The 14,021-nt window shown below is 39.2% G+C and overlaps 1 protein-coding gene across 3 annotated transcripts in view; it reads left to right on the plus strand.

Moving 5' to 3' along the window:
• Nucleotides 1–14,021, plus strand: part of UBE3C (ubiquitin protein ligase E3C) — a 64,048-nt gene that overhangs the window by 16,323 nt on the left and 33,704 nt on the right. For all 3 annotated transcript variants that reach the window (XR_013537730.1, XM_020779712.3, XM_073002891.2), the window contains exons 8-12: nucleotides 46–266; nucleotides 1,422–1,570; nucleotides 4,769–4,956; nucleotides 10,210–10,296; nucleotides 13,135–13,292. Coding sequence is in view for 2 of the 3 variants with exons in the window: in XM_020779712.3 (XP_020635371.3) it covers nucleotides 46–266; nucleotides 1,422–1,570; nucleotides 4,769–4,956; nucleotides 10,210–10,296; nucleotides 13,135–13,292 (803 nt within the window). In the remaining variant the exon portion in view is untranslated. The remainder of the gene's footprint in view (nucleotides 1–45; nucleotides 267–1,421; nucleotides 1,571–4,768; nucleotides 4,957–10,209; nucleotides 10,297–13,134; nucleotides 13,293–14,021) is intronic.

Genomic DNA, 14,021 nt, shown 5'->3' on the forward strand with positions numbered 1-14,021 from the left:
AGTTGACAGATTCCATAAAGAGAACCCATTCTTTACCTGCTGCAGGCAACGGATTTTTGCTGCTTTTACAGAAGAGTTCCTGGCAGCACCTTTTACAGACCAGATATTCCATTTCATCATTCCAGCGCTTGCAGATGTGCAAACCTGTTTCCCTTATGAACTCTTTCTGAATGCACTGTTATTGACAGAAAACAAGCGTTTGAGGAAAAGTGAGAGAGCTCCTTGGCTTTTTTACTTCGTTTTAACAGTTGGTGAAACATACTTAGGTAAATGAGTGCATTTCACAAAGGTTATCAGCTTTTAGTGTGCTTTTTTCTGAAATTGCTCAGTTGCTGTTTTATGTTTAGAAAATATTATTATTCTTATATTTGTATCCTACTCTTCATCTAATAGCCTCTACTCCTGTGGTCCCCAACCTTGGGCCTCCAGATGTTATTGGACTTCAACTGCCAGAAATCCTGGCCAGCAGAGGTGGTGGTGAGGGCTTCTGGGAGTTGTATTCCAAGAACATCTGGAGGCCCAAGGTTGGGGACCACTGCTCTACTCAATTTGCACTAATGTTATCCTAAAGAGGTATATTTAGCTGAGAACTAGTACCTTCAGTCACTGGGGACTTGCCATGCCTGAATTGAATAAAGGGGCAGGTCTTCCTGATTTGAGCCTGATTTCAGCGTTGAATGCTACAGTGGGAAACAGGGTAGCCAGAAGGCTTCAGTGGCTGACTCTCTAAAAGTATTTGAAAAAGACATCATCATAATAATTATATTTGCAGTATTATATTTTTGTTGATGATACACAATGTGGTGCAGTGGGTAGAGTGATAGACTAAGACTCAGGAGGCCTGGGTTCAAATCACTGTTCAGCCACAGAAACTCACTGGGGGTGTGGAACTGGTTAATATCTCACCAACCTTTAGAGCCCTATTAAGGTAGCTATAAGGTGGTTCCAACTTGACAGCACATAATAGCAACAACTTTTGTTGATTGCAGCATTTGTTGATTGCAGCATTTGTGGTTGTTAGGCTTTTATTAGGAACAGTGAGGTCTAGAAAATATTGTTCTATTTTCCAAAACGGAATAAGGATGACAAGGATATTTTAATATCCCAACCTACTCATTGAAGTTTCTGATTATAGTATAATTTGGAACCGGCCTAGATCAGTTGAGTTCTCATTGGAATAAGTCTGATTTAGCCTAAGTAGGTTGTTTTTTTTGGACCTAATTGCAACTGACTTACTCAGATAACATGTACTGTGTATTATAGAACAATTTTTAATGTGTAATTTGGAGTATTAAGTCATTCATGAGAGTTGTTCAACGTCTTACAAAGAAATGATAATAAAAAATGATTTATAATTGAGTCCTATTCAGCAGAAGTGTATGCTCTTAATTTTTTCATTAATTACAACCATTTTTCTGTAGGATCCCTTTCAGAAGAAGGGCTACTCGTGTATTTGCGGGTTCTCCAGATGTTTCTTTCTCAGTTACCAGTAACTACAACAGGTACAGATTGTCAAGATTCAAATAGTGACTCTGAAGATGAAGAAATTAGTAAGATGACTTCAACGCCGGTAAGTATTTATTAGTTTATTTACATTTTTAAAGTACTTTTTATGCTTCTCCCCATGCAGAGCAGCATATGGAAAGGATGGTAAAAATAAATTTTTATATGATTATCAAACAACTGTAGTTGAAATTTGCTTGATAAAGCTGCTTTGGCGACACAAGCTGCTATGTCTGTCAAAAGCAACCTTAAACAAGATGGTCTTCAAAGCCTTTGAAATGCTAGAGTAACAAGAGGGAAGGTTAAGTCTGTTGAAAGGGATTTCCAGAGATTCAAGACTGCCACTGAGAAGTAGGGTGGATAAAAATCAATGATTTTTTAAAAAAATCAATTTTATTTATTTAAATCATTCAAAATCCATTTTTTAAAATTTAAATAATGATTTGATTTAAATCAATTTGATTTAAATCATATCCACTCTGCTGAAAAAACTCTGCCAGTTGTGATAAGACACAGACATTCAAGAAAGTGCCTTCAGACATACATTAGCATGGGGCCAAAATTGTATGGGTAAAAGTGGGCCTTGGAAAACCTGGTGCACAACCTAGAAATGCTTCAAAAGTTAAGGGAGGTATTTTTGAATTAGGCCCAGAAGTGTACTGATACCCTTGCAATCAAAACCATGTCCTCAGATTTTCCCCCTCCCTCCAGATTCTGGATGTCCTCAATTCGAACCAGTTGTAGTTCCAGGGCGTCTTCAGAAACAACCCCACATAAAGTCCATTTAAATAGTCTGTTTTGGAGGCAACTAGAGTATGGATAACAGTAGTCATGTCTTACTGGTCCAATTAGGAACTGGTTCATTTGGCAGTTATGACCACCTCATTGTGGTTTACCTAGGTCAGCATGTGGTATGTTAAGGAGGGTGCAATTCCATCCAGGACTAGTTGTACACTTTTAAACCCATGAAACCACAATCTTACCAGCTTGGTCTCCCTCCTAAATTTCAGATGAGATTCCAGACGTGTCTTTGAAGACATCCATAGCGTTCTTGAGATCCTTGGTGGGAGAGAGAGGTAGAGTTACATCTCATCAGCAACAGTGATTGCATGAAAGACCTAGATGACATCTCTCACCAACTTCATGTAAAAGAGCATTTGGGGGCCTACAGAGCCATGTGTAATTTTATAAGACAGAGGTCATGTGGCAGAAGATCAATTACCTTATAGTAACTTCTGTGTTTCACTTCTTAGGCAGGGTGCAAACCATTGTAGCACTGTGTCTTGTAAGTCCAGTCTGGCCAGTTGAGACAAGAGGTTATCGTGGTCATTAAGAGGATCAAGGGATATCAAGAGAATTGCACTCCCACTAGTTAGTCCTTAGCATAAGTCAGGCTGTTAGGGTGACAAAGGCTGTTTCTATTCCAAACTTGGAAGGGAACCCGAACCTTTAAAGAGAACCATGGCCATGCCCTATCGCAAGTAGTTATTTACCTACCTGGGAAGTGTTGTGTCTTCAAGCTCACTTGATACTTTTACTTTTTCAAGTGATCTTGAATAAATTTTATAATGGCAACGCTCAAGTTGGAGCAGGCATGCTTTGCTGTAACCCTGCAGTTTGGGGCAGCAAAATACATTAGCAATAGTCCTTTCATTTCTATTTGCCTTGGTCTTTTTTTACGAGTGAACAGTTTGTAGGTTTCCTTTCATTCAGTGGAAAGTGCAAAAGTTGAACTGTTATTGTTCGAATTGTGTATATATAGTGCTTGCCACCCAGTTTGCAGGTGTTTTGTTATAGGTTGCTTACAATGGCTTTTATATGGCTAGGATTGTCAGTTGCAGTCAAGTAGAACATTACGCAGGTGGCTACATAATGTACTGTGATTTATTGTGGAAGAGAATGGAATTCTAATGGGGGCATAGAATTTAATGGCTGTTCAGAAAGATCAGCAGTGAGGTTGTGTATAAAAGCCTCTCTTCTCCTTCTATAGATTTATAAATAGCATTCTGATTTGTCAAGTTAAGGTAATGAAGAAATACTAAAGTACTGATATTAGAACCACACCTTGTAATTAGATAAATGCTACCTGGTTCTCCTCTTTTTTACAGCGAAATATGAACTAGTGATAAAAACTATATCAGATTTAATGTCTTAAAATTTAAAGCAATTCTTAAGAATTATTAACCATAATTTATACCACAGTCTTAGGCATCTTTTCTCAGAAGTACTTTCTGATAGGTTCAGTGAGGCATCTGTCCAGTTAATCCAGACTTATGTTTTTAATATATTCCCAAACTGTGCTATGAAAATACATAGATCAAAAAGAAAATATAATAGTTTTCTGCTACACTTTGGGCTTTACAATCTCGCTTCTGATATGTAGCTTCATATACTATTTTTTAATTGTCAAGAGGGTACAAACTGAACTATTTTTAATTGACAAGAGGGTACAAACTGAACAAATTAGAAGCATGTGTGGATTGTAGCGCTCAAAAATTAACTGTCAATAATTAATGACAATACTATATAAGATGAATGCTTACAGAACAAGAGCTCCAGTACGGGGGGTTTAAATATAAGTTAGGTTAACTATATCACAGTCCTGCCTTTGCTGTGGGCTATTATTTTTCATCACCTTTTAGTCATTTAAAAGGCATTTTGTTCACATCCACTTGTGTACATATAAAATGAACTTTGAATGCTTGAATGCCATGCAAATTAATTTGAGAGGTGTGAGGTATGTACAGAGAGAGCCATTGTTATAACATGGCATGTCTACTTGTATCTGTAGAATGGTTAGGTTGACCATATTGTGGTTATGCCTTTGCTCAGAGCGGATATCTTCTCTGTTTAGCTCCCTTGCATGGCAGCTTCCATGTTGTGGAACTAGTATTATGGTATTACATTAAAAATCCAGAAAAGACACTGGAAGAATCCGTCAAGAAAAAGAAAAAGAAAACATTTTTTCACCTTTGATAGCAGACATGTTTATTTAGACAATACAAATGGTGCAGGTTAATGTTCTTTTTTGCTCCTGCAAACCTTTCCCCATGTTGGTGTTGTGAGATTCAGAAGCACACTGGCATCAATTTTTCACTCATTCAAAATGCAAGGCTGATACTCTGTTATTTGTGGAAGAAGATAGTTGGCACCCCAATAAGCGTTTTGGTCCTGCACTTCAGTGTTCACCCTCTTTCACCAGAAAGGAGCAGCATCAGTATGGAAAAAGTCTTCTTTGAAATATTCTTCTCTTTTTATTTTGCAGGGAGATGGAAGAATATCAGTGCAGTATATAACCGAGGAGTGTCTTTCAAAGCTGGATACTAAACAGCAGACAAATACTTTGCTAAACATGGTTTGGAGAGACTCAGCGAGTGAAGAGGTCTTCACTCTGATGGCTTCAATTTGCCACACATTAATGGTGCAGCACCGGATGATGGTGCCAAAAGTCAGGCAAGTGTAAAAGATTTGCACATTCATAAACTTAAACCTACTTCTCTTGGGATGATTCATGTGTGCCTCTGTTATTTCAACAACCCAAAGTACTCCAGATGTTTTAAACTACGGTCTGTGATAATCCTTGTCAATAGGATATAATAAGGGGTTGTAGTCCAGAACATCTTGAAAGTGTCATATTGAGGAAGGTAGCCTGTTGCATTAGTCCCATCTTACTGTTAGCTGAAGTGTTGGACTAAATCATCATTATGTTCATTGACTTGAAAGATGTAACCTCTAATTTCCAGTGCATTATTATCTGGGACAGTGCAGTATTATTTGGGTTTTGAACTCTTGATAAATGGTGGTCATGGCAGCTTTGATATGCTTATAAGAGTATTTTCTGTTCATTTCTTCTTCTCCTGTCCTCTTTCTTTGTAAACTTATGTACTTATTGAGAAAACGCTAAAGAAATGTTGCGATGATCTGTAAATGTTTGAAAGCTAAGAGCCAGAGAGCTCCTCCACTGCTATATCATTTTTGTTCAGGATGGACAAAGTGTGACCCTCCAGACATTGGGTTACAGCTGGTAATCAGCCTTAGCAGCCTTGTCAGCTTAGACAAATGTGCAGAATTATGTGAGTTATAGTCTGACAACATCTGGAGGACTGCATTTTGCCAATCCTGTTTTAGATTATAGAATGTTTTAGTGTATTATTGGCTAATGTTATAAAGCAGGCACATAATGGGTTGTTTGCTGTTGAGTGGCTTGTTTAAATCAATGATAAAAATACAGTGCCATAAATTCCTGGAAATTGCGAGTTACAACGTCTTTATTATCATATAGACATTTGAAATATTTCACATACGATCCCCATAACCACACAGCTAATTTTGTGAAGCCGAAAAGACATTAGATCCCTCAAACAGCAGCCTCACTTATGTTCTTGGGGGAAATTTCAAAAATAGTTTTAGTATCGTTTAGTATTGCAGTGGAGGTGCCACCTAGTTAGAAGGAAAAAAGTATAAAATACACATCTTCATAATTAAGAGGTTGCCTGTGTATGAGTGATATTGACAGATTAATGTAAATGTGACTGTCCAGTAAACAGTGGAAAATATACCAAATAGGTGCAAAGATTAGGGAGGTTGTATTCATGTTTCTTCAGAAATAAATGGTGTGTTTTGAACATATCAAAACTGGTAAATGGAGGAATGAGGAACAGAAAGTTAACTGGAGATACCCCTGGTATTTCTGGAATGCTGTAAACACAGTTAGTTCTAACTGCTTTGTAAACAGTGGTACAGAAAACTAATTTTCTTTAGTCTACTGATGTTTATAGCTGTTTAAGGAAGTGAGATGTCAGTGAAGCTGTGATCACTTGATTAGGGTAATTAGTTCTTTGTCAAGTAATTGCATTAGAGCAGGATGTGAGATCTGGAGATCATAGCAAAAACTGAATTAGTGTACCTCCTTTTATTGCAACTGGTCTCTTGCTTTGAATAGTAATTACAGGATTTCTATGCACCATTGCTCTGACTTGTGTTTTATTGGTGAATTGTGTAGAAAAGGTGTGTAATTAGTGTAGTCTCCATAGCCTTAATTGTGCAGCTATGGTATGTGTTTCCTTCAAAGAACCCTGCTTAAATTTCTAGAGAGAGAATGAGAATGCCAATGCCAATATATGAGATCAGTGCATTAAATTAAATTTCTTGTGAGGAAGCTGCTGTATCGGGATAGTATCTCCACGTGAGTAAGAACCTTTTGGGCATTCTGGAACTGAGTACAGCAGCCTCCCACTAAATTAGTCTAATTTAGTGCACACGTCACTGAAGGTGCGGTGCATTCCCTCCCCCCACCCCCAGCCTGACCGGTTGTCTCACAAGCTGGTGTGCACTGGCCAGGTCATTTGCCTGGGGTGGCTTTCCACTGGGGTGGGCTTTCCTGCCCTGCCTCCTCTGGCAGCCGGCCACTCAAATGAGGAGGTCAGATGGGGATTCTTGCTGTACACCGTTAAGTGGCTGGCTGCTGGATGAGGCGGGGAAGGGAAGCCCAAACTCCTGCCTGGAGTGGACAGCTGCCCCAGGAGGATGACATGGACAGTGTGCACCGGCTTGTGAGTGGGGCAGCTGGCCAAGGGGGTTGGGGGAGGGAACATGTGGCACCTGTGGCACCGCGTGTCTAAATTTAGACAAACTGGGCTGAATCAATTCATGCCCATGGCTACTTCCAAGCATTGTCAAGGGTGGATGTAGTTCACTGGATCAGAGCATCTGGGTAGAGAGCCAGAGTTGAGAATTGAGGTCCACAGTGTGTTCCTGGGAGAGGGGAACTGAGATAATCCAAAACATGTGTGGCTGATATAGTTATGTGACTTGCAACTTGTTTAGTCCTGGGCACTGTTCCAGAGTGTCACTGTAAGAAGGGACTGGTAAAATGCTTCAGAGTAGTTTAGCCAAGGAAACCTAATGAGAGTTGCCCAGAATTAGAAATAACTTGATGGCACATCTTTTATTTTCCCATAGCCATTCAGCAGCGTTGGCTTCTTCTGTCAAATGCTGTACCTTTTTGAGAGTGAATGTTACTATGTCTCTGCTTTAATTGTCCTTATTGAGGAACTTTGTGTCTCACCTCTGTGGCTAAATACTGTACTGAAATTTGCATCTCTGTCATTGCAGTTCTGAAAAATATCAGTCTAGCTGATTACTGATAATACGCTTGCTACTTTTTTCTTATAAGAAAACTCATTGTGTCACCCTGAATAGATGAGAATTTGGAATGTTGACATTATAGCCATAAAGAATCAATGTGCCTATATTTAGTAAAGTTATTATAGGTATCTCTGGAGTGCACTTGATGTAAAATGATCTTCACAGTGAAAGTAACATTTCCATATGAGTTTAATATGACTCTTTGGACATTTAAAAAACCCTTATTGATAAAATATCCATGTATCAGTGTTAAAATTTTTAAGTGCATTTTCCTTGTTGGTGCAAGGAGGACACTCTAGAGAGGGAATTGTAAGGAAAGCAACATTCATTTACAGTTGCATGCTAGTGGAGGTCTGCCACTCTCTTAATCTCATGTAATTGCAGTGGCATCTGTTACCTTCTACCTGTGGCACCTTCCAGTTTAAAGGAAGTGTCAAAATACGCAGCCCCGCTGTAGTGACCTTTCTCCAACCGTATGAGCTTGTCTCATTCTATTGTATTCTCTTCATTAACTTAAATGGTCTCAGTGGGAAACTGGGCCCAATTTATGACCTAGACTGAAAATCTTGCCTTCAGCTAATTAACTTATAGCAGTGCTTCAGCTAAATAAAGCTTAATGGGTCATTTAATCTCCCCCATTGTACCAGGAAGAATTTGGCAAAAAAAGCATCTGCCAAAAATATATAAATCAGGTACCCTTGTGAACAGTGATGTGCCTGCTTGGTTCTGTATAAAGAGACTGAGCTACAGGATCTTTTGACTTGACAAAAAACGTAAAATAAAAACAGAAAAACTATGACAAGCCTTGTTGAAGCCCTTAGAGTTAAAACTGCGGTGATTTCTTCCTCCATTCCATTAATATTTTTAAATTTTAAAATGTTTTCATTCTGCCACTAAGTCTTAAAACTCTACAGATTAAAGCATTAGATATATTAAAATAACAAGAATTAAAAGGAAATACTAGAACAGTAACCGGTGATTAAAAAAAAAATTTAATCACACCTGTAAGAAGAGAAAATAAGCATGGTCTAGTTATAACTACTAAACAGTGTAGTTTAGTAGACAGAGTGACAGATAAGGGTTCTGGAGAACAGGGTTGGAAATCCCCACTTGGCCATGGAAAATGATTGGGGGAGTGGAACTGGTAAAACCACTTCCTAAATATCTCACTTAGGGTCGCTATCAGTCAGTTCTGACTTGTTGGCATCGAGCACATATTCAGTTGTAACTTAAATGCCTAGATGACAGAAGCTTGACAAATTCTGAGGGTAGAAGATTTCAAGCATCAGTACTTGCAAAGTAAAAGTAATGCAAGCTGCAAAGTAATAATTACAAATGTATGATCACGGACAGGATAGATGCTTCAGTTGGAGATAAAGCAAGTCAGGCCTCATGGCACCGTGATTAAACTGCAGTATTGCAATCAAGCCTCTGCTCACAACCTGAGTTCAATCCTGACAAGCTCAGGTGGCTGGTTTAAGATTGACTCAGCCTTCCCTCCTCCTGAGGATGGTTAATTGAGTAGTCAGCCTGCTGGGGGATGGAGGCAATGGGTAGCCTGCATAATTAAATTGTAAACCTCTCAGAGAGTGCTTTAAGCACCATTTTGCTTTTGTGTTGGGAGAGATGTACTTTGTTATTACACGCAAATAAATAGATTTAAAGTAACATGAAAAGTTATGCTTACAAATTTATATGTAATTGGGGAGTAGTAACTGGAAAATTTTGCGACACGCATCCCTCCTTTATAATTATTTCCAAAAGTGAGGAGGTAGATTATATGGTTTTCAGAAGAGTTTAATTTTGTTGGATTTTAAAAAAAAAACCTTTGAATTGTATCCTTGGAGATAAAAGTTGCAGCACGAGATCTTTGCTGTGAATCTTGATGCTTCTTCTTTTCATAGTGATAACAATATACATAGCATTAGAAATTCAAGGACTTTGGATTTACAGTTTATCATGACCCCCATGATGAGTTAATAATGTTCAGGTGTGTGATGTGTAGGGCCTTAGTTCAGTTTTCCAGTGAAAATATTCTTGGACATTTCATATGTGTTTTATGGATTCCTAGGGAATGTACACAGAGTATGTGAGTAAGAAAGAATTTATAAACAGAAGATTAACAATTTTGAAAAGTTAGAAAATGTGGTCTACATCTTTCTATATTACCTTAATCTTAATACAGTTTTTTACTTAGTAGTTGAAAGTTTGATATGTAACTGCATGATATTGTGGAAGAGCACGCTAATGGTTGGAAGAACAGGATGACTAAGCAGATCACTCTGATTACTTTTGTCTCTTATTATTTTATATCTCCGTGTTTTTATTCTGATTTTATTTGATTATATTTGTATTTTAAACAATTGTGACGGATTTTAGCTAATACAATACACTTAAACTTGGCTATAGATTACTTTTGGTATGATAAATAAGCACTAGCATCCTTCAAAGGCACTAGTGTTGCTAGAATATGTCTTTATCAATGTTGTATTGGGAAAGATAGTGAAAAAAATTTAAGATACCTTTGTATAATGTTTTTCTCCCTATCTTTTATTTTAGACTTTTGTACAGCTTAGCTTTTAATGCCAGGTTCCTGAGGCATCTTTGGTATTTAATATCTTCAATGACAACGCGAATGATTACTGGGTATGTAGTACTCTTGTAAAAAATCTAATCAGATATTAAGCAGCATGTACTGTAGAGCAGAGGTCCCCAACCCCCAGTCTGCGTCCCAGTGCCGGTCCGTGGCCTGAGCTGGACTGGGCCACAAAGACAGACCTCCCCCACACGCACTCCCCCCTGCACAGCCTGTTTGCGCCTGCACACGAGCGTGCCTGCACAAGCGCTGTGCCGCCCTATGCGCATGAGCATGCATGCACCTGCATAAGCGCCCCTGCTCCTTTGCGCATGCGCACGAGCACCGCCTTCCCCAGCCAGTCCATGGGGCTGAAAAGGTTGGGGACCACTGCTGTAGAGGTTGAAATAATACTATGAGACTGAAAGAGAGAAGTTCTAAAATCACACTAGGCTATGTTAGGTGATTACAGTATGTCTAATTTTTACTGGGGCTGCAACATTTAATGTTTTTAAAAGAACAGATTTTCTTTGCTTAGAAGGTGCCTGTTAATAGATTCATTTTAAAATTAATTTTAATGGAAGTACTTATGCAAGCTCAAGGTGGCAAGTATTCCTAAGTATTTCTTATATGAGAGAAAAGAGGGAATGTCTCTTTTAAAGCAATGTATGCTGTAATATATGTGTGGAGAGGTGGATCATGGACAGAACAATGGGTACACCTCTTCTCAAAACTGAACAAGGGGAGAGACTCACCCCACTTCAGTTTGGAGCTACTTGGACATATGGGTTATCTGAAAATAGTGTTTTTTGCCCTCCTATTTTGTGAGTATGTGCCTGAAATCCGGGAGTACTGTAAATTGCAACTAGAATAGGGGATTTGGTGGGTGAACTCCTCATAAGGTCCATTGATTCAATGGGCCTGCTCTACTTGCAGCTTCCTACTGGATTTTGGCCTGTGTGTTTGCATGCACACAGTTCATTATGTTAACTGTGTGAAGCTTATTTGGGGGCCCTTGGGGAGCAGTATCTGCCCAGCTGTCCTCCCTTTCTTACTTTTTTTTCCTGAGGAGGTACGCTTCCTCAGCGGTGCTAGTGACTGAATGGAGTAATTGCAGTTGCTACTTAGATGTGATTGTTTCTGGCTGATAGTTGGGCATAAGTTGTTTTTATTATTATTATTATTGTTGTTGTTGTTGTTGTTGTTATTCATCATCATCATCGTCATCATCATCATCTATAAAATATGATACTTTGTTATATGTTGTAAATCAAAAATACAGTATCTCTTTTTAAATTCTGTAAATCCAGCAGGACTTTATATTAAACTGATGGTTATAGAGTTGGTTGTTTTCATTGTGTGTAGTTAGTTTGTTTTTGTTTCTTTTAGCTTAGATGGAATGTTGGTCATGTTTATTTTTGAGTAGAAGTCTGTCGATTAGCAAACTAGACATGATTATCTTTTTGGTACATTTGTGTATTGATGGTGCAAAGGGGGGGACAGGAAGCAACAGTTAGAACTGGATATGGAGTGTGACAAGGCTGTATATTGTCCCCCGGCTTATGTAACTTGTATGCAGAATACATCATGCGGAAGGCTGGACTGGAGGAATCCCAAGCCGGAATTAAGATTGCCGGAAGAAATATCAACAATCTCAGATATGCAGATGATACCACTCTGATGGCAGAAAGTGAGGAGGAATTAATGAGAGTGAAAGAGGAGAGTACAAAAAACGGCCTGAAACTCAACATCCAAAAAACTAAGATGATGGCCACTGGTCCCATCACCTCCTGGCAAATAGAAGGGGAAGATATGGAGGCAGTGACAGATTTTACTTTCTTGGGCTCCATGATCACTGCAGATGGAGACAGCAGCCACGAAATTAAAAGACGCCTGCTTCTGGGGAGGAAAGCGATGACAAACCTTGACAGCATCTTGAAAGGCGGAGACATCACCTTGCCAACAAAAGTCCGAATAGTCAAAGCTATGGTTTTTCCTGTAGTGATGTATGGAAGTGAGAGATGGACCATAAAGAAAGCAGACCGCTGAAGAATTGATGCCATTGAACTGTGGTGCTGGAGGAGGCTCTTGAGAGTCCCCTGGACTGCAAGGAGAACAAACCTATCAATTCTAAAGGAAATCAACCCTGAGTGCTCACTGGAAGGACAGATCCTGAAGCTGAGGCTCCAGTACTTTGGCCATCTCATGAGAAGAGAAGACTCCTTGGAAAAGACCTTGATGTTAGGAAAGTGTGACGGCAAGAGGAGAAGGGGACGACCAAGGATGAGATGACTGGACGGTGTCTGCGACGCAACCAACATGAAATTGACAGAACTCCGGGAGGCAGTGGAAGATAGGAGGGCCTGGCATGCTCTGGTCCATGGGGGTCACGAAGAGTCGGACACGACTAAACGACTAAACAACGACGGTGCAAAGGAGCACAGCACTGAAGATGCTGCGATAGAATATCATAACGTTGATAAGAATATCAAGTTTGATATACTTCGTACTTTAGCTTTTTCCACATCCAGCAGATCATGCCACTCACGGCCTCCTAGGAAGAAAATGGGAGGCAAATGGAGGAAACCAGTTTTACTTATCTGGCAGTCAAGAACTGCTGCCCCAGTTCTTGCTCCTTCTCCTTCTCCACAATTCCTTTTAAATCTGATTAATTAGATGATGAACTGGGGGCAGAGGCTCTGGTTTTTCTTTAGTGTCCACCTAGTGCTTTGAAGTATTTGAAAGTGCCTTTTCTGGTGCCTTTTAATTTGGGGGGGTGGAATTCTGAAAAAGAACATTGTAGACAATAATGTATCCTTCTGTATGGGATTTTAGAACCCTTTTCCTCCACTCTTAGTCATGTCTATAAATTGACAGTTGTTCTGTATCTTTTGTTTTCTTCTGTTAAGGTCTATGGTGCCCCTTCTTCAGGTGATATCACGTGGCTCACCTATGTCTTTAGAAGATTCTAGTCGGATCATCCCTCTCTTTTACCTTTTTAGCTCTCTGTTTAGTCACTCGCTGATTTCTATACATGATAATGAATTCTTTGGTGATCCTATTGAAGGTAAGAGCACAATATTTTATAGGTTTTGTCCCCCTGCCAATATTCCTATGGGGACTGGTCCTTCAACTTAAGAATTTGCATTCAATGCATTCCTATGAGAAATGGTGCTTCGACTTAAGAATGTTTCGACTTAAGAACGCAGTCCCAATACGGATTAAGTTCTTAAGTCGAGGTACCATTGTACAGTTAAAGACCCCTACAAAACTCTATTAGATAGTTTTGAAATACTTCCCTGTTTATTCATCTGTGCATTCCCCCCCTTTCCAATTATACTGTTTCCTGAAAATGGAGCACAAAAAAATTTATATGGAGTCCAAGAGAATTAATGGGGCCAACACAATGTGTGACCTGTTGTGTGTTTATTTGATAATCCCAAGCAGGCAAGAAGTAATTCTGGAGCTGTCATATTTGAAAAGTTGGCTGTGTTTGGCTTAATGGGTTATAAATTATGGAGACCTGATGTAAATAAATTATCAAAGAGTATTAAAATGTGTTAAGTTGTAATAGGTGACACTGCAGGGAAGATTTTGCACTGTTTGCATCACTTATATAGCAGAACTTGGAAGTACCGTGTATCCCCGAAAATAAGACAGGGTCTTATATTAATTTTTGCTCCAAAAAGCATTAGGGCTTATTTTCAGGGGATGTTTTTTTCCCCCCATGTACAATAATCTACGTTTATTCAAATACAGTCATGTCATCTTCTGGTTGCTGCACAGTGGTGGAGGG

The sequence above is a fragment of the Pogona vitticeps genome, chromosome 6 (genome assembly GCF_051106095.1).
Source record: "Pogona vitticeps strain Pit_001003342236 chromosome 6, PviZW2.1, whole genome shotgun sequence".
In the NCBI taxonomy this organism is placed as follows: domain Eukaryota; kingdom Metazoa; phylum Chordata; class Lepidosauria; order Squamata; family Agamidae; genus Pogona; species Pogona vitticeps.